The sequence below is a fragment of the Periplaneta americana genome, chromosome 13 (assembly GCF_040183065.1).
Source record: "Periplaneta americana isolate PAMFEO1 chromosome 13, P.americana_PAMFEO1_priV1, whole genome shotgun sequence".
NCBI classification, from domain to species: domain Eukaryota; kingdom Metazoa; phylum Arthropoda; class Insecta; order Blattodea; family Blattidae; genus Periplaneta; species Periplaneta americana.
The window spans coordinates 8,457,864-8,484,775 of record NC_091129.1 but is presented as its reverse complement, the minus strand read 5'-3'; the positions used below and the strand labels follow the sequence as shown (position 1 = coordinate 8,484,775).

Here is a 26,912-nt window from a genome sequence, read left to right as displayed (position 1 = left end):
GATGAGTATTTGTCGTTGGGGGTTGCAACATTTGACTGATAGTGGAGGGGGGGGGGGTTGTTGCTCCTGTGTGACAGTCATGTCAAAGTGAAAGCTATGTCTCGAATACATATAGTTGCTGTTGGCCTTATTTGACACATGAAGGGTACATGGGAAAAACGATCAAGGTCCATCAAAAATCGAAATTGAGTTAATAATGCCATATTATAGTGGAAAGGAAGTACTATCATGTGGTCTAGCTAATAATAAGAAATAATCGTTCTTGACATTCCACTACGTCAATTTCTATTAAATACACACATAACAAAGTATTAAGTGCTTAAACTTTAAAATTCGTTTTTCTCGAAACTTTCTAAAATGGACCTTGATCGTTATTCCCGTGTACCCTTCACATGTGTTATTGTTTCAGCCATCACCTGTTCCCCGGTCAGTTCAAGAGAAAGTTCTGTTGTGAAATATGTACTAGTTTTTTTGTTGCACATCGCTGATATAAAAGCAGAAGTATTAGGACGTGATAAGGAGTCATGGACAATAAGCTTTGAAGAATGTAGAGGTGTTAGGCATTGATATTCCATAATAACGAAAGAAGAACATTGCAGAGTGCCCTTTGAGGTAACTTATTCATATCCAACTGGTATGAGAGATTAATGGTTAGATGAACCATATCAAATAATTCGCAAGTACAACAGGAACAATTCTAATAAAATACATACAGAGGTGAAGAGCAGCATGGTCAAAATCGGTGACATACTGATTACTCGTTAGTGTTACCACGTGGTAATATGAAAATATTTTTCTTAAATTCCATTTCAACACATGATACCTACCACCACAATACCTGCTTGGGTAATGGTGAACATCTGATTGAATGCACCTATCCTTCCGAGTCACATTTACGCGTCTGGCGGGAACTGTGTGATCCTAGCTGCCTCACTTACAAAGAGGTGAGTACAGTTTGGTTATGACTTTAATTAATTCTAAATAGCCTATGATATACTGATATACATAATGGTATATATTTTTTTTTTGCAGAAACTAGAAATTTTGGGTGTGGTTGTTTAAGCTCCAAAAAAGAGATTTTATCGGTAGAGATGTGATGACACATCCCAACTAAAAACCGGTACGTGTATTTTTTCATATGAAGTATAATTGTATTTGTGATGTGTTATATTTGCTATCGTTTTGTTTAACAGAAAACTGAAATTGTGAAAATAGTCATTGATGAAGAGAAATATTATGTTTTATTTAACGACGCTCACAACTGCAGTGGTTATATCAGCGTCGCCGGATGTGCCGGAATTTTGTCCCGCAGGAGTTCTTTTACATGCCAGTAAATCTACTGACATGAGCCTGTCACATTTAAGCACACTTAAATGCCATCGACCTGGCCCGGATCGAACCCGTAACCTCGGGCATAGAAGGCCAGCGCTATACCAACTTGCCAACCAGGTCGACTTGATGAAGAGAATCAATCAATCAATCTTCTTAATGTATCCAGCTGTTTGCTGACAACATATAGTCCACTATAGTCCACTGTAGTCTATTCAGTTGTTTTTCACGAGAAATGAGGGGTATTTTGATCAGTGTTCATTATAGATGCCTGTTGCTAGTAGCCAGAGTTGGGGTGTAGTCAATATATACTGCAGGGCTGTGTCTTCAGCAACTGGTACTGATGATTTTAATTTACTTCTTTTGTGGTTTATGGATGGACAGTATAGAAGAATGTGTTCCAGATCTTCATCATGATTATTACACCACAGACAAGTAGGATTATCAGAAAGGTGAAATCGGTGTAGGTACAATTGAGTGACAATGTGATCTGTTCTGGCTCTTGTTAAAAATGTTTGAACATGTCTGGGCAAGTTTTTGTACATTTCCAGGTCATTTGGTTTCTTTTGTACAGACTGTAAAATTTTTCCTTTGTCAGAAGAGAGCCAATTGTTGATCCGTAGGTTTGTAAAATGAGACTTTACTGAAGCAAAAGCAATGGACAGAGATATCACTTGAAGAGGTCTTGGTTGCAAATATGTTGCCTGTTTTGCAATATTATTGACTTTCTCATTTCCAGGTATACCACAATGACTAGGTATCCATTGAAATGTTATTTCCTTTGGAGTTCTTTTAGTTTACTTAGTTGTTTCTGAAGTGGAATAATTCTATGTGCATATAGGTTTGGTACATATTTAATTATATTAAATATAGCCCCCTTGGAGTCGGTAAGTATGCAAATAGATTTTTCAGAAATTTGAGTAACACACTGAAGAGCAGCATCAATAGCTAGCAATTCAGTGTCAAGACTGGAGGAGGATGAACATGGTATGAAATAACTTTCTTGATATTTTGGAATATAATACCCTGCTCCTGATGTCCCATTATTAGGATTTAGAGATCCATCTATATAAATTTGAAGGTGATCCTTCTATGTGCTGCAGAGTAGTTCCATGGCATCTAACTTAAGACTGTATGGAGGTTCATTTTTGGAATGATTTCCTGGAATTTGTATGCTGTGTTCTGGAATCACCCATTTCCATGGAGGAATTTCGTTCACAACTGGAGTTGTAGCAATGAGTGTGTCTGTGATATAGATTGGTATTTCTTCTTTTTTTTATTTTATAGAAATTACGTTGATGAGGAGGATAAAAAGGGGAAAAATAGATTTTGGTGGGAGAAATACATTGAAACATGTCCTAACCACAAAGCAGTGAGTGTATTTTTTGTTGTTCTGACATCAAAAGTAGTGTGTATGCATGACTAACTTACATTATTGTTTTCAGCAGAGAACTAAAAGAGGTGAAAAAAGGAAACACGAAGCATTGAAGGAGGAGGCGACGGATGTGGAAGACACTGTTCAACAATTGACTGCATAAAGAAGAAAAATGAAGAACAAATGCAACATTTATGGCAAAACATTTTCACATAAATGAAGATTGACAGCACATGTGAAGGACAAACATAGTGCAATAGAGTACAAATGCGATATTTGTTCAAAAGACATTTTAACATGACACAAAAAAGAATATCACAGTACAATTAGGTTCAAGTATAAAGTATGTGGAACAGTTGGCAAATTCGAAAGGCATATGGTCCAGCATGAAGACGAACTATACCATTTGCAAAAGAAAATTTGAATAGTACATATTACGTGAGTAGTTCTCTTATGAATAGTAAACCAATGAAAGACAGAAAAAAAATTACAATGCAGTGTTTTAATTCTTTGGATGTATTTGAACCTATAGCTTTGAAAGGCCTGTAATTATACCTAACTTTTCATATATTTACCTTAACTGTAACTCACAGGTATCATACCGGATTTCATACTGAAAACTGTTTCGTTTTGGCCGAAGGCTCTTATGAGGACAAAGTGTTCCATGTTTCAGGAATGGGCTTTCCACCACCAGAACCTTCAAGTACAAGCAGGTATGAAGTTTAAGGTGATGTGCTACTGAAAATAGTCGAATTTTGAGAAATTTTTTAATTTTCGCACTAGAAGACTTTTAAGTGTTTATGAGAAAAGATTAAAATTTACCAATGTGTGATTATGATTTTGATATTGATATGCATATTCTGTAAAAGTGTCGACTTTCTAACTTGAAAATTGTAGATTTTAAAAATCTCAGTAGCTCATCAGCTTAACGAAAAAGCATGCTATTGATGAAATAGAATGTTAGTACAGTGTCACAGACGATGCAAAAATAAAACCTTAACTTAAATATTTCTACGATGAAAGAGTAATGGAACGGAGAAACATTCTCTCCAGCGCCGGGATTTGAACCTGGGTTTTCAGCTCTACGTGCTGATGCTTTATCCACTAAGCCACACCGGATACAACCCCGATGCCGAACAGAATCGTCTCTGATTGAGTTCCAACTCTTGGGTTCCCTCTATTGGCCGCTCTTTGCACTACGTCATAGATGTCTATGAACATAGGACCGAAGTCCACACATGTGCTCAGGTGCACTCGTTATGAGTGACTAGTTGGCCGGGATCCGACGGGATAAGCGCCGTCTTAAATCACTTCGTGATTTACGCATATCATATATATTATTTTAATGTACCGAAGTACATATGATATTTCCATGCAGATATTCTGCGTCATCATACGATGAAAGAGTAATGGAACGGAGAAAAGTTCTCTCTGGCGCCGGGATTTGAATCTGGATGTTCAGCTCTACGTGCTGATGCTTTATCCACTAAGCCGGCGCTTATTCCGTCGGATCCCGGCCAACTAGTCACTCATAACGAGTGCACCTCAGCACATGTGTGGACTTCGGCCCTAGGTTCATAGATATCTATGACGTAGTGCAGAGGGCGGCCACAAGAGTTGGAACTTAATACTGAGACGATTCTTCCGACGCCAGGGTGGAATCTGGTGTGGCTTAGTGGATAAAGCGTCAGCACGTAGAGCTGAAAACCCGGATTCAAATCCCGGCACCAGAGAGAATTTTTCTCTGTTCCATTACTCTTTCATCGTATGATGACGCAGAATATCTGCATGGAAATATCATATGTACTTCGGTACATTATAATAATATATATATTAAATATTTCTATTAGAATATATACAGGGTGGCCCACATAAAGTGTTACAAGTTAATATTTCTTAAATGAGTAGATAAAACCGAATGCTTGTCTTATAAATTTTATTGGCAGAAGGGGTCTTCCAAATTGTGATAAGGGCAATATTTCCCCGGGCCTCTTTAGGAGGCACTGGGGTGCATCTTCAGATTTTTAAATAAAACCATGGAATTTTTTAAAAAATAGCACTCGATATAAGAGCACCACCTACAACAAAAGAGGATATGAAACTTCGAATAAATGAAATTTGTCGCACTATTAACCCCTGTATGTTGTTGAAAGTTAGAGAAAACCTTTCCACAAGAATCACCACGTGCTTAGATATTAGTGGAGGCTACTTTGAGAACTTAATGACATAATGTAAAGTAAATAACTGGGTATTTATTGATTTCCTTATTCATTTAGTAATCTGTTGCACTACTGTATACTTCAATGAAAACACTCTGTAACTGCTCAACAATTTATTCTTCAGAAAAAATGTTTCAATAAAAGTTGTTTAGTTTATTGAGGGGAACAAAAATATAGGATGATTATTATTTTTAACGGTTCTTTATTGTATTGACCCTGAAGAATGTGCAATTTATTTTGAACAGTGTTCTTGCACTGAAAGACCGGGCATATTTTTTAACATGTGAAACAAGCAAAACATTACTTTGACCAAAAAGTGGAACCACCCCCTTTTTGCAGGGAGCCCTTCAATTATTTAAATGCACACGATATTATCAATGATGTGTTTATTTCCAGAGCATATTTTGGAAATGCAAACAGTTTCGGAGGTCCGTCACAAGTTAGTCTTAAGATGTCTACTGAACTTTCTAAATACGAACAAGAAAATGAGGATGCTGTAATGGTCTTTCTGGCAGACATATGGTTAGACAATATTAAGGTTTGTAACATTATTAATAATTTATATATGTATATATCATTGGCGGCTCCTGCATATTTCTTAAGAGGAGGAAAGAAGTTAACAGCATGAAATGACACCTTCTTGAATGAAACATGCTATAAATTACCCTACATGCATACATGTAAGACCAGGTAGTGTTGGAGTTGGTATTCCCTTCTGTATAGCAATAATCTGTTCTTGTAAACTGAGTTTCCTAAATTTTCAAAAATATATTATGTTTTTACTTCCATTCATTGTTGAATAATTGCACAAATTAACAATTGCAAGGAAATTCACAACCTCGCAGCATTTTTCGAGCACACTACAGCATCACACATGTTGGAAGAGATTATAGCTACTAACACGTAATCGGAACTTTTTTAAGGAAATGGGAATGGAAAATAATCTGAGGAGAGCGAGAACACTGCACCCACCCACGTGGTCTGTGTTGCCACATGTACATTTTATAAGTTCAGTATCACATGCTTTTGAAGAATGTCAGTTCTTGTAAAGTCATACTACCATTATTGTTCAAAGCTGCCGGTGGCCGATTATTTTTTTATGTTAAAAATAATGCAGTTTGGAGTACCTACTTTCAATTTCAAATATATTTGTACCAAACTGACAACTTGGCTGTTGCCCTGTCTAGTAGACAAGGAATGGAAGTGAATTTCAGGGGCCAAAAAGATCTGCGATACTAACGTAGAACTAACTACTTCCTCTTAGTTTTATATAAACCCAACTTTGACTTTCAAATATCCTTGAAAGTTTCAAACCATGAATAGTAGCCTATATAAAGTGCAATGAATAATATTTTCGATTTATAATTTCAAAAAAAAAAAAAAAGTTTATATGGTGTCTTTCATAGCTTTGCGTTAAAACTGTTTTTATTGTGCCTTCTGCTAGATGTGTTATAGTCTGATTGAATGCAACATCGTTAGTTGGCAGCGGTAGCGAGCTTGCTGCACGACCAGTCGGTTTCTATTTCCTGCCCATGCGCTGATTCACAGGAGGATCTCCTCCCTATCCGTTCATTTACATACTTTAAAACTCTGCTTTTTTTTCTGGCCGCTAGTGCGCTGTTGTCTGTGTGTGTTAATTGCAGTGAAGGAGGAATGGATTGGCTTTCCTCCACACAAACAATCTCGCATCTTTCTCTCAGTTTTCTAGCAGCACATGAGCGCGTGCTGTTTAAAAATCGTTCAGCCGAGGTTTTTTTATAGTTGAGAATTTAAAAATTATCGAATCTTCCTCGAATTTCAAAGGACATATGTTATTTGGTATTACTTCAAAAGAAGAAAAATGTGAGGAGGACATTCCTCCCTTCCCTCCCCCGAGGAACCGCCACTAATATATATATATATATATATATATATATATATATATATATATATATATATATATGATGTTAACTGTATAGAAGAATCTTGGTGTGAAATAAAAAATAATTAAAAATTTGATTTCTAATTCTCAAAGAAGAACAGTTCACTGTCTTCAGAATTGGAATTTATACATCACCAAAATGTGTTTTCTACTTGCAGAAGCACAAACCATCGACATTTACTGGCATAGTAGAGAATTGAGAAAATCTAGTGCCTGAGCACTTGATTAATTATATTAATACTTGCTTACAGGTGATGGAAAAGCTGCGTGTGCTGTTTGCAGGATACACAGATTTTCCCCCCATTGCGTTTGTCTTTATGGGAAACTTCCTGTCTGCACAGCAAGGAAGCTCACATGTGAGCGTGCTCAAAAATGGATTCAAGGCCTTAGCACAACTTATTGTTCAGTTTCCAGAACTGGTTGAGAGAAGCAGGTTCATATTTATTCCAGGACCCTTTGATCCTCCATCTGCCAATATATTGCCCAGGTAATTAATTATTATAGAATGATTGTTGAGTTTTAATGAACGTTTTACTGTATGAATGTAATTATTCTGCAATGTGGACATTTTATATAATTCGAAAGCAAATAAATAAGCAAGAATAAAACTCATTAAATAGTGAATATACAGGGTGATTCACGAGGATTTACCGCCACTTGCGGAGCTTATTTCTGAAGACATTCTGACAAGGGAAGAATCACACCCTGCATGCCGAAACTTGCCTCGAAACTTTGGTGACATAACCGATGTGCTACAAGAAGACCACATGCAAAATATTAGCTGCCTGTTTTCACTTGAAGGCCCTGAAATAAACCCCGGAATCATGCATATAAGCAATAGGGAAGTGGATACTAGTCGCTACAGGTTGGAATGGACAGCCCTTCCTGTGTGCAAACCAGTAGAGTGTGGCAACCAGCAGCGAACAGGTCAGTAATACAAGCGGACTGCTACAGGGTTAATGTATCGAGTATGACGTTGAGGATTGTATAAGAAAAGGAGAACTGTTGCAATGAGTTCCACGGAGCAAAACGTAAATTTGATTAATGTTGTTAAATATTATGTTTTATTTAACAATGCTCACAACTACCGAGGTTATATCAGCGTCGTCGGTGTGCCGGAATTTTGTCCCGGAGGAGCTATTTACATGCCAATAAATCTACTAACATGATGAAAGAGTAATGGAACGGAGAAAAATTCTCTCTGGCGCCGGGATTTGAACCCGGGTTTTCAGCTCTACGTGCTGATGCTTTATCCACTAAGCCACACCGGATACAACTCCGACGCCGGTTAGAATCGTCTCAGATTAAGCTCCAACTCTTGGGTTCCCTCTAGTGGCCGCCCTCTGCACTACGTCATAGATGTCTATGAACGCAGGACCGAAGTCCACACATGTGCTGAGGTGCACTCGATATGAGTGACTAGTTGGCCAGGATCCGACAGAATAAGCGCCGTCTTAAATCACGAAGTGATTTACGCATATCATATATATTATTTTTTTTTGTTATTTTAATGTACCGAAGTACATATGATATTTCCATGCAGATATTCTGCGTCATCATACGATGAAAGAGTAATGGAACGGAGAAAAATTTTCTCCAGCGCCGGGATTTGAACCCGGTAGAGGGAACCCAAGAGTTGGAGCTTAATCTGAGACGATTCTAACCGGCGTCGGAGTTGTATCCGGCGTGGCTTAGTGGATAAAGCATCAGCATGTAGAGCTGAAAACCCGGGTTCAAATCCCGGCGCTGGAGAGAATTTTTCTCCGTTCCATTATTCTTTCATCGTATGATGACGCAGAATATCTGCATGGAAATATCATATGTACTTCGGTACATTAAAATAATATATATGATATGCGTAAATCACTTCGTGATTTAAGATGGCGCTTATTCCGTCGGATCCCGGCCAACTAGTCACTCATATCGAGTGCACCTCAGCACATGTGTGGACTTCGGTCCTGCGTTCATAGACATCTATGACGTAGTGCAGAGGGCGGCCACTAGAGGGAACCCAAGAGTTGGAGCTTAATCTGAGACGATTCTAACCGGCGTCTGAGTTGTATCCGGTGTGGCTTAGTGGATAAAGCATCAGCACGTAGAGCTGAAAACCCGGGTTCAAATCCCGGCGCCGGAGAGAATTTTTCTCCGTTCCATTACTCTTTCATCGTATGATGACGCAGAATATCTGCATGGAAATATCATATGTACTTCGGTACATTAAAATAATAATCTACTGACATCAGCCTGTCGCATTTAAGCACACTTAAATTCCATTGACTTGATCCAGGATCGAACCTGTAACCTCGGGCATAGAAGGCCAGCGCTATACTAACTGCGCCAACCAGGCCGACAAATTCGATTAATGTACTTTAGTTCGCCACGATTTATTTCCGTAAGAATATTGTTTCGTCTTCGGGAAACATAAACGCGAAAGAAAGAAATCAATCAATACAAGTCACTTCTGTCTCTTGTTTATGCTTCATTGAGACCATGGGACGCGAGAGAGTTTACTCCATTTCACACTCGCACTCCACTCCGCTCGCCAGTGAGACAGGGATGTCCAGCTCCGCTGTGTTATCGTCTAACTACAGAAGGATTCCAGCTTTGATTTCGGGGCCTTGCAGTGAAAACAGGCAGCAAATATTTTGCACGTGGTTTTCTCGTAGCACATCGGTTATGTCACTAAAGTTTCGAGGCAAGTTTCGGCATACAGGGTGTGATACTTCCCGTGTGAGCAAAAAAGTCATATAAACGTGTGTCCTAATCTCAATATTTTCAGAGTTAGGCCTACATTAATTTGAAGTTGTGTGTAAAATACCATTATTCTTTAGTTTTAAGGATAAAAGAATATTACAAATAGATAATGAACTATTCAGAAGTATCATTTCTTTAATTGGCTAGTGTTCTGAAGCTAAAAATGTCTTGTTAATTTGTACAGATTTTGTTTTTCAATTTTTAACTAAAACTTACATTATTCTTACCCACTTATCACAAAAATTGTTACAACTCATACAACTTCAGGAAATTGATTCTTTAGAGTTTAATTATGTATCCTAATGTGCAGTCTTAAAACATTTACAAGAGTAACAATTATTGATAAATGCGTAGGAAAAATGTAATTTTGTACATTATGCAACGAGCCTATAATGGTAGTAATTAAGACGCAAGTATGTTTGTTTATGACACGAGCGCAAGCGAGTTTCATTATTTTCATACGAGCGTCTTAATTACCATTATAGGCAAGTTTCATACGACTTTTTATGCTCGACCATATTTCTAACTTGAAATTATTCAAAATTAGGTCATGTAATGGTTATGTGCAAACTGACCTGAATTGTGAGATGTGCACAGACGCGAAAGTATTGATTTTTTCCGAGGCCGAATGTCATTGACCTTGATAGAGAATAAGATGAACATTAGTCTGATATAACCTGAAAATTGATTTAGAATTGAAAAACGAGAATGACAAATTGAATTTATTTGAATATTATTTACAATTAACTCTAATTATTATAGTAATAGAACATAACCTTCTGCGACAGTATTGGATTTCCAGCCTCCATGACTTTTCGCTAATTGTCTTTCGATTGCATATCCGAGAATAATTGATACTTGCGGTTTTATAATGGTACAAAGGTGACATGTCATTGGCTGAACACCTGAACTTTAATGAAGAGGTGTACTTAATTGAGGTGCATTAAAGGACTACTGCCAGGTGTATAATTACTACATTTCGGCATGGTCGAGCATAAAAATATATATGTAGGAAGCAACTATGGAATTCACAACACATTTTTAGCTTCAGAATACTAGCCAAGTAAAGAAATGGTACTCCTGAAAAGTTCATTCTTTTCCTGTAATATTTTTTACCCTTAAAACTAAAGAATAATGGTATTTTACAAACAACTTCAAATTAATGTAGGCCTAACTCTGAAAATATTGAGATTAGGACACATGTTTATATGACATTTTTTTGCTCAGAATGTCTTTGGACAGTAAATCCTCGTGAATCACTCTGTGTAAATAAAATGGGTCAACAACAAAAATAAAACTGATTTTTTTAGTGTGTTATTTTATGACGATTTATCAATTGCTATGGTTATCTAGCATCTAAATGATATGAAGGTGATAATTCCGGCAAAATGAGTCCGGGGTCCAGCACCGAAAGTTGCCCAGCATTTGCTCTTATTCAGTTGAGGGAAAACCCCGGAAAAAACCTCAATCAGATAACTTGTCCCAACCAGGATTTGAAGCTGGTCCTGCTCATCTCAATGTCAGGGATGCTAACCTTTACTCCACACTGGTGGACCCCAAATTTAAAAACTAAGGAAAATCATTCAGTTATAGCTGAAGCACAATTATAGTCGCGACGCTGTTATTCCAGACATGACTCCTCCTCTTTGCTTACATCTTAGGAAGTCAAGGCTCTATAAAGTCTAGATAGGTAGTATCGTTCGTCATTTTTGTGCTTTCATTGCTGAGCTACCAGACGAGGAATCTATTTGCCGCACCGTTAAACATTATCATGTCGTAGCTCCTATGATAATGAATCAAACACACTGTAATTGAGCAAATAATTGAGCGGCAAATAACATCTTCATGTGGTTTCTGTGAACGCCAACGAAAGAGCCAAAATGGCGGGCGATTATATTAAGTATTTATCGAGCCTTAAGAAATGAATAATGTTTTCCTCAGCGAATCACAAGATGCATACGTTTAAATGTAGCCGACCTGCAACGCGATTGGCTGCCGGAAATTAGAGTGACGGGACTATAGTCTCCAATATTATCTTAAACATGTTCACTCTTTCCAAGGTGGATCTACATCTACTAACATGTTACTTCTGGTTCATCTTCTCAATCAGTGTTTGAGCACCTGATAGTGAAGCCTGCATCCTGTGTTAAAGAAACTGAAATAACAAGTAAACTTGTGAAGCATTGTCAACATATTGACGTGTTTGGCAAAGACTACAAACAAGTGCAAACTATTAAACTACTTAAGTACATTTATATTCAAAATGCAACAACATCACTATTCAAAATTATTAAATATAATGGAAATCAATGTAAAAATAATAATAAATAGTCACGAGAATAACCTAAAGAACAAGAATAAATGCCAGAATAATATATTCCATGTTGACTATATGGATAAAGGTATAAAGTATAAGCAGCGCTAAAAAAAGATAAAAATATTAAAGTATATGTAGTTAATCATGACCAACCAACCAAAGTATTCAATAGTTCTTTTTTTTTTCTAACTTTTTCTATGCATCATCAGCAGCTATTGCTTTTTAATAATTGTTTGCAATATACATCAATAAAATTAAAATATTTGTGAAAACATGTATTCTTTATAACATATTGAATTATGAAATGATATTACTGGTAGGGCGTTTTGTTCAAACTTACAGATGCTGTTTAAAATCGATTAACCATGGATTAATCGATTAAAGGCACCTGGTTAACTGATCAAAATTTTTACTCAATCTACAGTCTATAGTGTAACTTTTAAATTTCTTTGTAACAATTCAGTTACAAGACTTACACATTTCGATTAAACTAGTTTTTGGTTGACAGAGATTCAGTTAACTGAGGTTTTACTGTATTCATAATATATCAAGGTTTGTAGCATTCTACATTTATTTATCTTCCTTGCCAACTAGTTCCCTTTCTTTATTAACATTTTTTTTTTCTCTGTGCGCAGTTTCTTTTGTTTTTGACTAAATTTATTTCCAATCACATTGTAGTTAATGGTAAGGAGTTTCGTACATTTGGTTTGGCTGCAAAAGGGTATCTGTCGGATACAGGGGGGAGAGCCATTAATCCTTCCCATTGAAGGCTTTAAGGAACCAACCTGAACAAATACCCAATGTCCCATCCCTACCTTCCCGTGGTGCAGCTGTTAGTAAGCATAATTTTACAAGCTGAACTAAAGGGAGGGGCTACTCATCAATTAGCACTGGTCAGCTTGATGAGTTAATGGCTGAATTTGGTATAATTTTCCTTTATTCAATACCTAATTCCTGCTTTACCCTTTCCTATCCAGTCCTCTGACTGAACTCTTACTTTCTTCGATCCCGACGGCATTAGAGCATTCGAGGCCTAGGGGTTCATTTCACTTTCCTTCCTCCTCTTTCTACTTTTCTGTTCCTAGTGCTGACCTGCTATGGCACTAAAATCGTCCTCCAGTGGCTTAAGGAGGGAAAGCTGGTGATCAACAAGATCTCCCAGCTAGGTCCAATGGACCCGTCGACCAACAGTAGGTGTGGTCCTCCAGACATTCTGGGGGTTGTGTGTGAATGAAGTAGCCACCAAAACGTTAAAATATGGTGTTCACTTAAATCGGCTACAACTTGCCATTTTCACTTGGAATATATCAGTCCCCTAACTGCCCATTGTGCAACTCAAACCAAGAAATGGATCCGGAACACCTCAAAATCTGTGCTTCATTGGCTGACCATGACAATATCTTTGAAAAATATTGGAGTGCAAGAGGTCAAATGACTTTATTGTTAAACGCCTGGCATTAGAAAACAACATTTCCATTAAACCAGTTTTTGGTTGACAGAGATTCAGTTAACTGAAGTTTTACTGTATTCGTAATATATCAAGGTTTGTAGCATTCTACATTTATTTATCAAAACGTTAAAATATGGTGTTCACTTAAATCGGCTACAACTTGCCATTTTTCTCAAGAAATGGATTCGGAATACCTCAAAATCTGTGCTTCAGTGGCTGACCATGACAATATCTTTGAAAAATATTGGAGTGCAAGAGGTCAAATGACTTTGTCAAACGCCTGGCATTAGAAAACAACAACAACACATTTATTTATCTTCCTTGCCAACTAGTCCCCTTTCTTTATTAACTTTTTTTTTTCTCAATGCGCATTTTCTTTTGTTTTTGACTAAATTTATTTCCAATCACTTTGTAGTTAATGGTAAGGAGTTTCGTACATTTGGTTTAGATTCATATTACCCTGTCCTCTTAGCATATCTTCCTCTGGTCCCATCTCTGCCCATACTGACCACAATTGACTCAATTTATTTATTTATTTATTATTTTGCTAATAATTGTAACATAAAATATAAAATATACAGAAAAACTTTAGCTCGCCCCTGAAAGAGTAGAACTCGTGCTCAGGGGCGGATTCCTGAATTGAAATTAATAATTATACAATACAATTTGTCTTATGTCTACTGTGCAATTATAGTATATAAATTTAAATTCACAATTTTTCAATTTTTATAAAATCCATACGTAACTTTTTAAATTTAATACTAGAACTATTAGAATTGACAAGATTAGGATATTTATATATAAATTTGTTATATATTCTTGGGCATAAATTACTACTATGATTAAATACTGTAACAGTGTTGCATTTTGGTTCAAACAATCTTAAAGAATTCATAGCTTTTGTTTTATAACTATGAGAATACAATTTAAAATTATTTCGATTTTTATGTATGAATTTTATTAATACTATAAATATTATTAAATCAATGATTTGCACATCTGGAATAATATAGAATACATGAGCATAACTGACTTGCTACATTTGGGTAGCAGATATTCAAATGTTAATTTCTTGTGGTTGTTTTTGCATCTTATAAAGTATCAACTGATAAAAATCTTCAATGTTACAGAATGTCTTTACCAAAAGTTATTACTGAAGAGTTCCAGCAAAAAGTTCCGTTGTCGATATTTACATCAAATCCATGTCGCATTCAGTATTGTACACAAGAGATTGTAGTCATCAGAGAAGATCTTGTTACTAAGATGTGTAGAAATACCATTCATTTTCCTACATCTGGGGAAATACCTGATCACGTAAGTATCTACTGTGTGTGTTTTAATTGTAAAGAAGCTTCTGACACATTTCTTTCTTCTTAGTATTACCATGTGACCAGACTTCAGGCAGGCAGTGCCAGATTTAGGCCTAAGCAACCTAGGCGGCAATTTCCGAGGTCTCTCTCTCTCCCCCCCCCTCGCTCTCTCCCCCCTCCCCTCCCCCCCTCTCTCTCGATATATATATATATAGATATATATATATATATATATATATATATATATACACAGGGTGTTTAAAAAATATGGGGCATAATTTCAGGTGTATGTATTTCCCACATGTAGACAATCAAAATAGTTCATTACAACATGTGTCCGGAAATGCTTTATTTCCGAGTTATGGCCTTAACATTGAAATTCACCGGAACCATATCTCATGTTTTAGAAGACACTCCACTGATCAATCGTCAACACATTCACTTCTTGCATGATGGCACTCCTGCACACTTCAGTCGTACGGCTCGCCGGTACTTGGATCGAAGATTTCCTGATTGATGGATAGGTAGAGGTGGCCCAATTGCTTGGCCTCCACGCTCACCTGATCTGAACCCTCTCGATTTCTACTTGTGGGGCCATTTAAAATCATTGGTTTATTCGTCTCCGGTGCCTGATTTGGAATCCCTTCGGAATCGAATTGTGGCATGTTCTGAGGACATATGCAATACTCCTGGAGTTTGGGATCGTGTTCGCAGGTCAATGAGACATCGATGTGAGGTCTGTATTCAAGCAGGAGGTGGACATTTTGAACATCTTCTGTAACGACAACGACCTGCGGAAAGAAAAACGTTCCGGTGAATTTCAATGTTGTGAAGGCCATAACTCGGAAATGAAGCATTTCCGGACACATGTTGTAATGAACTATTTTGATTGTCTACATGTGGGAAATACATACCTGAAATTATGCCCCGTATTTTGTAAACACCCTGTATAATGAGAGAAGAGCTCACAGTATATTCCTGATCCTGCTGCAAGATATTTGTTGCATAGTGAACCATCTGTATAGACTCTCAAATACTCGTTTGATTGGATACTTTTCTTCTGTGGTTGCCATTTATGCAAAATAAAGTTGGCTTCATTCGAACATAAAAACTATGATCAGTAAAGATCCACTTTTACTTTTCCAGTATGTGAAATCAATAAAAACATGCAATTGCATAAAATTCCATGGTCTGGTAATAATAGTAGTAGTAATACTAGAAGTAATAATAGTAATACTAAATAATAATAATATTAATAAAAATAGTAGTAGTAAGTTATATATGATCAAAAAAGTGTCGTAGCACTATCTTTTCCCACAAGCAAAGAAAGGCACTACAATATAGAGTAAAGAACAACATTACGAGCTGATTTGCTGATGAAACTCTTGAATCTTAGAATGGCAGCAAAATACGCTAAAGAAGTGAAGGAATAGGCAGCCACAAAGAAATGGAGGGATGTCACAAAATCTAGGCAGATTATAAAAGGAAACTGTAGCAAACTTCAGACTCAAAGGGCATAACTGCTTAGCAACTCGTTAAAAAAAAAATTGTATATACCAATTAAGTCAGTGCACTATGCCAAATGCTAAACTCCATCATGGACGTAGAACATCTATTCCACTGCCATAATCTTTGCAGCAATCAACAAGAGCTCAAGAACACCATCAAACTCTACTGGAATCCCAGAGGTATGATGAGGTAATGTCACAGTCTAATATATACAGTCGCGCAACTTCAACACTTTTTTTTGCCAACATTCGCGACACTAGCGCCCAAGCGGCAGGCAAGGCACTGGTCATAGGGTTGATACAGCGAGCACGTGCTTTAAAGGGATGCGAGATGTTATAATAACGTTTTAATCATGCGTCGGAATAAAGGCAATGTGTGCAATGACGAAAATTGCAGTAACAACAAGTTTAAATCTCCGAATTTGTCGTTCTTCAGATTCCCTAAAGACCAAGAGAAAACCATAAATCAGTCATAACCAATAATCCACGCTGTAGGTAGCCTACGTATTGTGTTCTATAAAACATTTATTAGTTATCGGTTACCTATTTGTATGTCAGGAAGGAGAGTTTAAATAAAAACAAAGTAAATACCTGTTACAGTATATTATTTTTTGCAGAGATCATATGTGTAAATGTGTAACCATTCCGATTTTGGATAATATATCTACAGTTTTTAATGCAAGTAATTCCATAATTTTTGTATTCGTGTTTTTTTCTTTATATTTTTCAAGAATGTTATATAGCATTCAAGTAGGGATCATGGTGTTAATTTTGCAAGAATTCATGGAGTATTGTAATCCTTTTGCAAAATGTTCACTTCTTGAATAAATCCAGACTGTGTCGATAAATTTCTGATGTGTTGGTGTAGATTCATGTGGCAGACGTATTAAGTTCTCAAGAAATAAAAGAGCCTTTTTAAATTTAATATAAAAAGCAATCTTTTCTGTAATAATTTGCATGACTGTTATTGGTGTTGATTTTACATTCCCAGTGATTATTTGAGCCGTTCAGAGCAGAAGTGGTGTAAGTCAAAATCAGGTAATGAGGTTTAAAGTAAAAATTCTGTAAAACACAGCGCAAAGTAGCAATTAATATATCCTTCGTGCTATTCACTGACTATTAATAGTTTAAATAAATTCAATATTAACTGCCACTTTGCGCTGTATTTTACAGAATGTTTACTTTAACCCCTCATTACCCATTTTTGACTTACACCACTTCTGCTCTGAAAATAAAATTAGGCCTACACTTTCTGAGTCAATTGAAGTTACAATTTTTTCAACAAAATTGTGTGTTCATTTATTTGTTCTCACCTGCGTCATATTAACAGTAAGTGCACGTAAATTACGTATTATATAGGTAGGATAAGTTAAAATTAGGCATTATGTGTGAAAACTGGAAATGTAATGTAAAATGCGGTAAACTTGCCATAAACATTTAAACCATACATCAGCACTATTTGTGACTCAAAATAATAAAGGAAATATCGGGTCTTAAGAAATGGAAAAATAATGAACTTCATATTAATGTTTACCTCAGTGGCCGAGTTTATCCCAATTTGCGGTATGCAAAATCGTTAATTTCTCAGGAAATAGGGAGAAGAGTTCACCACGCGATGTACCCTACGAGATATGCCCTACAGTTTTGAAGCTACCAATTTTTACTCTTCTCACATGAAATACAAAGTTCCAATGATTCATAAATATTGTAAATTTTATTAGTAACAACAATGTAATTTATTCGTCACAACAATAATTCCTTTCTACAATTCACCTTAAACGCTCTCGTCAACAATTGGATCTTCACTCAACACAGTATTCGTTATAGCACTCCACTGACGACAATGACAATTTACTTGGACTAGTACGAACAACAATGAACTGTTAATCTTAACTAATATTTACAAAGCACTATTTACAAATCAGAACTATCAGTTCTCAGTTCACAGTTCTTCTAGCTCAGTCACTCACGTTCACAGTATCTCGAACCACAGACCTTCAGAGACAGTTCACTGTACTCGAACTCAGGTCCCTCCAACTGCGGTCCACTGCACTCGAACTCAGGTCCCTCCAACTGCGGTCCACTGCACTCGAACTCAGGCCTTTGGATGCTGATACAGTTGCGGACACACACTCGAGTCGATCTCCGGTACACAAGACTGGCTTGCTTGCTCTGGTTTTCTCACTGACTGGCTGACTAATCAACTGAAAACTCCTGTCGTTCCTTCGCGTCCTTAATTTGTAACCACAGCGACGTAACCTCGAAAGTTCCACGCGTCTCGAGAGATGGTACTCCAGAAAAATCCAGAGCCCTCTCCTCTCTACCAGCACCAGATGCGCGCGCACTCTCTCGCCGCGTTGGCCCTTTCCCCTCTCCGCCGCGCGCCATCCCAAAGTGCTCCGCGCGATCTTCTCTCTTGCGGGACGCTGGTCGTGAGTTCGAATCTCACGTCGCTGTCACAATATATTTAGTAATAAATTGAATTAACCGACAACGCACGAACAATTATATTATTTCAAACCATGATACGTGATCAGGGCCATGATTTAGTTGTAAGGAGCAGAAAGAATTACGTTTATTCCCAGCTTCTGAAACTTGTAGATTAACTGCGTGTGAAATTCTTCCAGGATTCTAAAGTAGAATTAGTAAGAACCATATACACTTATTGTATAGCATAAAAATATAAAATAAATTATGCAAAACCCGTTTTCTGATGTGTTATCATGTCGTGTGCACACTTTTAACTTGCCTGCCGCTAGAGGGCTACTGTCGCGCCAGCTGTCAAATGTTGGCATATTTTATACGTATGAGTTGCGTGACTGTATGTATTAGACTGTGGTAATGTCTCAACCATCTGCCATAGGAACAACAACACGATGACGACCACAACAACAACAACAGAACACATTTTTTTCCCCACAGTATGTTCTGTGTTACTGTATTCTTGACGAATCAATTTCATGCATGAGTAACAGCTTTTCTCAATACACAACTACTAACATGGTGCACCTCAGGGCTCCATTTTGGGACTGATTTTATTCATTATTTATGTAAATGACTTACCCTATATAATTGATGGCAAATACATAAAGTCATATTTATATGCGGATGATCTTGCTATAACAATTACTGGATACGATAGATTGAAAATTATTAATGATCTTGATGCAGTCAACCGAAAAATAGAAATTGGTGTTCAGCTAATTCTCTTTGCTTAAACAAAGAGAAGATACAGAACTTAGAGTTTTCCTTAAACAATAGAATCAATTGCAAAGAATATGTCAAATTTTTAGCAGTGCATATACAATCTACACTTAAATGGGACTGTCAATATTGACATACTATCTAAGAAACTTAACAAAGGTATTTTTATATTAAGGAAATTAAAAACAAATGTTAGTGTTGAAGTGCTAAAATCTGTATACTATGCTTATATCCATAGCTATCTGACGTATGGAATAATAGTTTGGGGTAACGATCCTAAAATAATAAAGTTATTGAAACTACAAAAGAGGATAGTAAGAATAATTTGTAATGTTGATAACCGTACACATTGTAAACCTTTATTTCGGAGACTTGAAATTTTAACTGTACCGTCTTTGTATATTTTAAGTTGTTTAATGTATGTACAAACAAATATTAATAATTTTACTACAAATAGCTCAGTGCATAGCTATTCTACAAGGCATAAAAATGATTTAAGAAAAGAACAATGTAACTACACTACTACTAATAGCAGCTTTGTAAAGATTTGTAAAAAGTTATATAATGTTTTACCCGACAATATTAGACATTTAAGCTTGAGGGTTTTTAAGAAAGAAATTAAAAATAAATTAGTAGACTTGTCACTATATAATATTGGTGAGTATTTTAACTCTATATAGCCGCATAACTTTTAAGGAGAATTGTCTATATGATATTATAAAATGTGATTATTATTACTTGTATGTAACTTATGAACATATTGCTTACTTGTAAATCTTTTTCTAGTATTTAAATTTTTTTTTTTAACATGACATTTTCCTATACTGCATTGTACAGTCTTTGGAATGAAATAAATATTATTATTATTATTATTATTATTATTATTATTATTATTATTATTGGCAGCCAGGTAGCTCAGTTGGTAGAGCAGCTGGCTACGGACTGGAAGGTCCGGGGTTCGATCCCAGGTGGTGACAGGATTTTTTCTCGTTTCCAAACTTTCAGAACAGCCCCGAGGTTCACTCAGCCTCTTATAAAATTGAGTACTGGGTCTTTCCCGGGGGTAAAAGGCGGTCAGAGTGTGGTGCCGACCACACCACCTCATTCTAGTGCCGAGGTCATGGAAAGCATGAGGCTCTACCTCCATGCCCCCCAAGTGCCTTCATGGTATGTTACGGGGACACCTTTACCTTTTTTATTATTATTATTATAAAATGATGCAGTAATCTGGGCTAATAGTGTAGCCTTACACTGCACACATCTTTCTGGTTATTGTTGTATGAGTTGTGTTTTACTTGTTGCAGTTTGCAAAGACGCTACTGTGTCAGGCTCACCTTGCTCCCCTCCCACTGTCGGTGTGCCCAGTGTACTGGTCGTTCGATAGAGCTTTGTATCTGTATCCTCTTCCAGACCTGGTGGTTACAGCAGACCAAAGCAGTGCATTCTGTACTGCTTACATGGATTGCCAAGTCATGAATCCAGTAAGATATTCACTTTCCTACTAGTAGAAAAATATCTATATTACTGTATATACACGAATAATCCACATACTCTAATTTTAGGAGAGAATTAAAAAAAAAATTGTCTGTAATTTGTGTTTTATTTTGACCCAACTATCGGGTTTGAAAGAGATGCACAACAGCCAAAAATTACTGATGAAAAAAGAATCATGTATGAACCTTGCATTCCTTATTTCAGCAAGCAGTATAACTTCACGGCTAATCGTTGGTCAGTACACGGACTTCATTTTGGAGTTCGTGGTACCATCTCCAAATACGCCTATAACTTTCTAAAATCAAAGGGATTCACATTTTACAATGTTAAGAAAATTCTTAGAGAAATTCTAAAGGACTCAATTCAAATTTTGCGGTTTTATCTCTGTTTTAAGTAATATGATTCACTTTAATTTTCTTTTGAAATTTATTGTATGTATTTTCATTGTTTCATTGTAAACTTTTGTATATATATTTGTTTTCTGGATCCCTGTGGTCACCCTTATTGAAGGGCAGATGGTTTTATCTTATAAATCCAATATATGGGTGAATATTCTGAAATAGGTAAATGTACATCCCAGCTGATTTAAGGAGTTTCTTGAAAATGTTAACTGATTACTTTTGCGTTTAATTAACTAACTCTCACATGTTTTAGTTCGAAACAAAGTATAAAATGATTAATTTTAAAATTTATAATTAAAAAATAACAACCAAACGTCAAAATGTAATTACGGTCCCTATGTCCCCAACTACATTTTACTCTGTTTTACTAAGCTTTCTCGGAATGTTTCGATTTGATTTTATTTCCTCGGCCAAGATTATAAAAATAAATAGTTAAAATACTTATGAAAGACAGGAATTGTTGTTTGTTTAATTCTGAAAGGACACAACTTTAACGTAAAGTTTGTTCCCAAAAATTTCATAACGCCGGTCCCTCGAAATAAAAGAGCTACACAAAAGACAATTTTGCTTCATGTAGTAAATTTTAACGGTTGGTAGTGATGAGAGGTCAACATGGCGCCAGTTAAAAAACTTTTCGTCCATTGTCGTAATTTATTTTATTGAAAAAATACAAAAATCATCACTGATGACTGAATGTTATGTTTTCTATTGGTAACACTGGTCCCAGGTGGCATTAAATATAGTTTGTATATACTAAACTTTCGTAGTATATGCAAAACATTACAATGTTTATCGACTAAAAAATCTAACCTCCATGATATTTTTAACGATTTATTTTGTCAGAACTATTGCGGAAATTATACTAATTTGTAACAGTCCCTGTTAACTTCGGTCCCTTTATTGTAGGACGAGGTTTCATTTAACATACAATTATTAAATACCGGTGGATAAAGTAACTTCGAATATTATTTCATGTGATTGTTTATAGGAAAGAAAAAAAAGTCTGATGATGAAAGTAGGAAATATGAAAGGAAGAAGATACGTAGGCAGAGGGCAAATATGACTGAAGAGGAGTTGCAGAAAAAAAGGGACTATGGCAAAGAATATATAAAAAAAGAAAGAAAATAGCAGATATGACTGATCGTGGAAAAGGAAATGTTCGAAGACAAGTGAAATCTGAAGTACAGAAGTTTAGAAGATACCTTAAACAATGGGCTGTAAGGGAAAGATAACAACAATCCCTTGGCTTTTTTTAAAATTAGAAAATCTCACATAAAAAATTTTTTTAAGCTCAACTGATACCAGAATCTTCAATAATAGGAACAAATGTAACCAATGTGAGAAAAAAGTACACAATTTAATATAATATATTTTTTACAGTTTTGTTATTCATATTTGCCCATTTCAGAATATTCACCCATATATCATACATGATGATGGTACGCCAAAACTAAATAAAATATCAGTTTGTTTTAAGAAACACATCGTAATCTTCACATGCTGTTGTAGAAGCATCTGGGACTCTACCTACAATAGCAAATTAGGAAACACTTTTTATAGACTACTGGAGGTCATGAAGAATGGTTCCAGCTAATCACAAGGAGACCATCCAATGTGTCACCTCTCATGCCATCTATGTTTGTTCTACCCGTGGTTTGCAAAGGGAAGAGTCCTGTGAGTCGTTTGTTGACGATTCAAAAGAATAATTGGAATCACAGACAGAGAAGGATTGTGAACGAATCGTTGGAATCGATTTGTAATATATGACTGAATTGTTGGAATAGACTTTGAAAAAGAATCGCGTTGCTCACTCCGTGCCACACAGACCGAGGTGCGAGATCCAGTGTTTGAAACGAAGTGGTACCAACCTTATTTCAAATAATGTTCGCATCTCAGTTTTTCTTTGCTAAATTCGGAAAAAATATGCGTGGAGTATTCGCGTATATACAGTATTTATTGTCTGTGATATGTTCTTAAGAATTACTTCATTCTAATCGTGTTTTTCTGTCATATTAGCCGAAAGGGATTGCTTTTCTGTGTACTGCAGAAATGACAATCGAAATCTGAAAAATATTGCGTAAAACAACGACAATTTAGGATCAAGAGCATAGGTTTCTGCATGTTGATTCTTGCTTCAGTTGGTCAGAACATTTTTACTGTTTCATTTGGTAATATATTATGTAGTAGTTAGTGGTGGTGGTAATATACAGCTTTCTTTTATTTTTTTACAGGGCTCCTTTCCGAAGAACGAATTTTCGTTTAAAGTTTACATTCCATCATCAAGAAGAGTAGAAGATAGCCAAATTCCAAATGACTGATACAAACTATTCTCGTTTATGTCTTTATGCAGTTTATTTCTGTTTGGGATTATAAGGAAGATACAACATTGAGGGCATAGTTACATTTTTATTTCATTTCACTACAAGAAGTGTAACATGTCATCTGTTGTGTGGCATCAGATGTTTTCATTATTTTTGTATATATATTTCTTTACATTTCATTTCTTATAGCCTACATAATTATAGATTTTTTTGTATATTAAATTTATTTTCTACTTAAAATCATTGTATTTTTTTTTTATACCGGTCAACCTGTAATTTAATGTGCTAACATTGTTATATTTGTTCATCAGATGGCAGTGAGAATATGAAAATTGACTGACTATGCCTTTTATACTTATATTTACATTTACAGAAAATCAATATCCTGAATTTAAAAGAAAACTTACAAATTAAACCAAACCCTTTAACTCTATTAAATATAGAATATAATCTAAATTTAACAGAAGAAATACTCAAATCAGAAGTAAACACTGAAATAATGAAACAATTATCTTTAGAGACAATTAATATTAGGTACCGTCCACAAAACTGGCTTCATTTATACACTGACGGATCCTTGATCTCCAGAGAACAAGGTGCCGGTGCAGGTGTTACATGCTGTCTCTTCTCACTTTATAGATCTCTTGGGTATGGAACAACAAGTTTTGATGGAGAAATCGTTGCAATAAGTGAAAGTCTCAGGAATCTTCTACGCCACATCAATAAATTTAAGAATGCAGTTATATTGTCAGACTCCAAAGCAGCTATTCTATCAATAGTCTCTAAACACACACCTTCATCTCAAACAGCAGAAATAACTAAAATGCTCTCTTAATATCACTCAATAAAAGAATTGTATTCCAATGGATACCATCCCATTGTGGAATCCTGGGAAACGAGAATGCGGATGCTTTAGCAAAGAAGGGCAGCACTGCTACTTACAGACCTGTTACTAAATCTACGTATTACTCTGTGAAGAGATTTATTAAATCTACATACTTAGACTTCAACAAACAAAATTTGATAACACAATCTCAAGGGAAAAAATGGAACTCTCTGCATCAAAATCCACAGTTAATTCCCGATTTACCACGAAAATCGTCTGTAGCTGCATTTAAATTGGCAACAGGCCATGATTGTTTGGTCAAACACCTGCATAGAATTGAAATATATCAGTCACCTAACTGCCCATTGTGCAACTCAAACCAAGAAATGGATTCGGAACACCTCAAAATCTGTGCTAATGTGTCAGCCTGTTCATTCCCATGTAGATTACAATGTCCTGGGATCCACTGTAACACAACTGTTTTGCCACGTTCTTTTAAAGTTGCAAGTATTTTTTTACAATTATTGATTTGTTCTGTGTAGGGCTGGCCAGTTTTATTTATGGACAAGATGGCTGCTTTTGAGTCCGAGAGGATGACGGCGTTTGTGAATTTATTCATATGTAATAAAAGTTGATTTAAGGCAACATGTATAGCTTCAATTTCTCCATCGTAGGCAGATAGATTATAACCAACTGGGAGATAGAAGCAAAAAAGATTACTAAAAATACCAGCTCCTACATTTCCTTGAGGGTCTGTTTTTGAGCCATCGGTATAAATTCTTATCCAATAGTCTTCCGGATATATGATGTTGATGGTTTCAAGGGCCAATTGTTTTAAATTTTCTTTACTGTGTCGATTTTTTGGTGATTTGTTGTAGGAGCTGTATTTCTGATTGAATTATATCTATCTGAAGTGGGTTTTGTGGAAGCATTAGAGGTTGAAGGAGATTGGGTATATTGAGTTCTTCTTTTAGTTTCTCTGCATATTGGATGAATCCATGTTGCGTTTTCAGATACCTTTCTGTGTTAAGGTATGTGGACCATTTTAAATATTGAATTTCGTAAATTGGGAAATATTAGAAATTATGTGAATTTATGCAAAATTAATTTGCATACCTGTAGGCCTAAACATAAGTTGTAGGCTACAACTGAATGGTATCGCGAAGTTGGTAATAAAATTAAGTACATATTGTTAGCATGTTTCTATAGATAATTGCTGTAGTCATAATCTGATATTGACTGCATACCCTAAACCACTGCCTGCTGGATCACATCCTATGGCTGTTATACTGCCTGCTCAATCAAAGTTATTTTACCGCTAGGTGGCAGGCAGTGCCCACCGCTATTAACATTATCAGTATATGCAAATGTCATTACCTGCCACCTAGTGGCTGTTCGCGCATAATCGTTGATTGCGCAGGCAGTTTATGCAGCTATAAGATGCGATCCAGCAGGCAGTGCCCTAAACAAAGTAATTTTTTTAATATTAGCCTGTTTCCAGTTTTTTCAATACCATGAATCATTCATTCATTCATACACACACTCATAAATTCATTCGTTCATTTATTTATTTATTCATAATAAATATCGGAAATGCTTGTTATTATTCGGTTGACAAGCTTTTGTCATATAGTCTGCTCTCAAAAAAGCTGAAAGAATTTATAAAACCATTATATTACCGGTTGCTCTGTATGATTGTGAAACTTGGACTTTGAGAAACAGAGGTTAAGGGTGTTTGAAAATAAGGTGCTTAAGGAAATATTTGGGGCTAAGAGGGATGAAGTTACAGAAGAATGTAGAAAGTTACACAACACAGAACTGCACGCATTGTATTCTTCACCTGACATAATTAGGAACATTAAATTGAGACGTTTGAGATGGGCAGGGCACGTAGCTCGTACGGGCGAATCCAGAAATGCATATAGAGTGTTAGTTGGGAGGCCGGAGGGGAAAAGACCTTTTGGGAGTCCGAGACGTAGACGAGAGGATAATATTAAAATGGATTCGAGGAAGGTGAGATATGATTGTAGAGACTGAAAAGTCATAAGTATTTATTTACTGATTCATTTATATTATTTTATTTATTTATTCTATTTCATTTACTTTATTTTATTTTTTTATTTATCTAGTAGCTCCTATTGTCTCCGTATCCACAACTTTGAAAGCAGACGAAATTATACAAGTGAGAGCGCTTATTTTATTTCTGTCGTATTTCGCGGCGGCACTGCTAAAAACGCTGTACAAGCCACTTACTAACTCTTCTAAACTCTTTTACCACAGTCTAGTATGTACAGTCACGAAGCTCAATATGTAATAAATATGCATTCATAGATAGTTGCTAACCACTACGGTCGCTACTATCGCCTCATTACAGACAATGCGAAATAGTACCTGCACAGTCTATTGTTCCTAGCACCCTCAAAACTCAAGCTTTGTGACTGTATATACTAGACTGGTTTTATCCCTGATCACTTATTATCCTC

At 36.0% G+C, this 26,912-nt stretch overlaps 1 protein-coding gene and 1 non-coding gene across 2 annotated transcripts in view; both read left to right on the top strand.

The window, feature by feature from the left end:
• Positions 1 to 23,843, top strand: part of PolE2 (DNA polymerase epsilon subunit 2) — a 37,453-nt gene extending 13,610 nt beyond the window's left edge. Inside the window, exons 5-10 of the mRNA XM_069842876.1 lie at positions 3,297 to 3,417; positions 5,320 to 5,461; positions 7,096 to 7,331; positions 14,496 to 14,679; positions 20,692 to 20,868; positions 23,514 to 23,843. Of these exons, the coding sequence (XP_069698977.1) occupies positions 3,297 to 3,417; positions 5,320 to 5,461; positions 7,096 to 7,331; positions 14,496 to 14,679; positions 20,692 to 20,868; positions 23,514 to 23,600 (947 nt within the window). The 3' untranslated portion in view covers positions 23,601 to 23,843. The remainder of the gene's footprint in view (positions 1 to 3,296; positions 3,418 to 5,319; positions 5,462 to 7,095; positions 7,332 to 14,495; positions 14,680 to 20,691; positions 20,869 to 23,513) is intronic.
• TRNAY-GUA (transfer RNA tyrosine (anticodon GUA)) lies at positions 8,525 to 8,596 on the top strand. The gene has a single exon. It is a non-coding gene; the product is annotated as a tRNA-Tyr (tRNA).
• Positions 23,844 to 26,912: the final 3,069 nt, after the last annotated feature.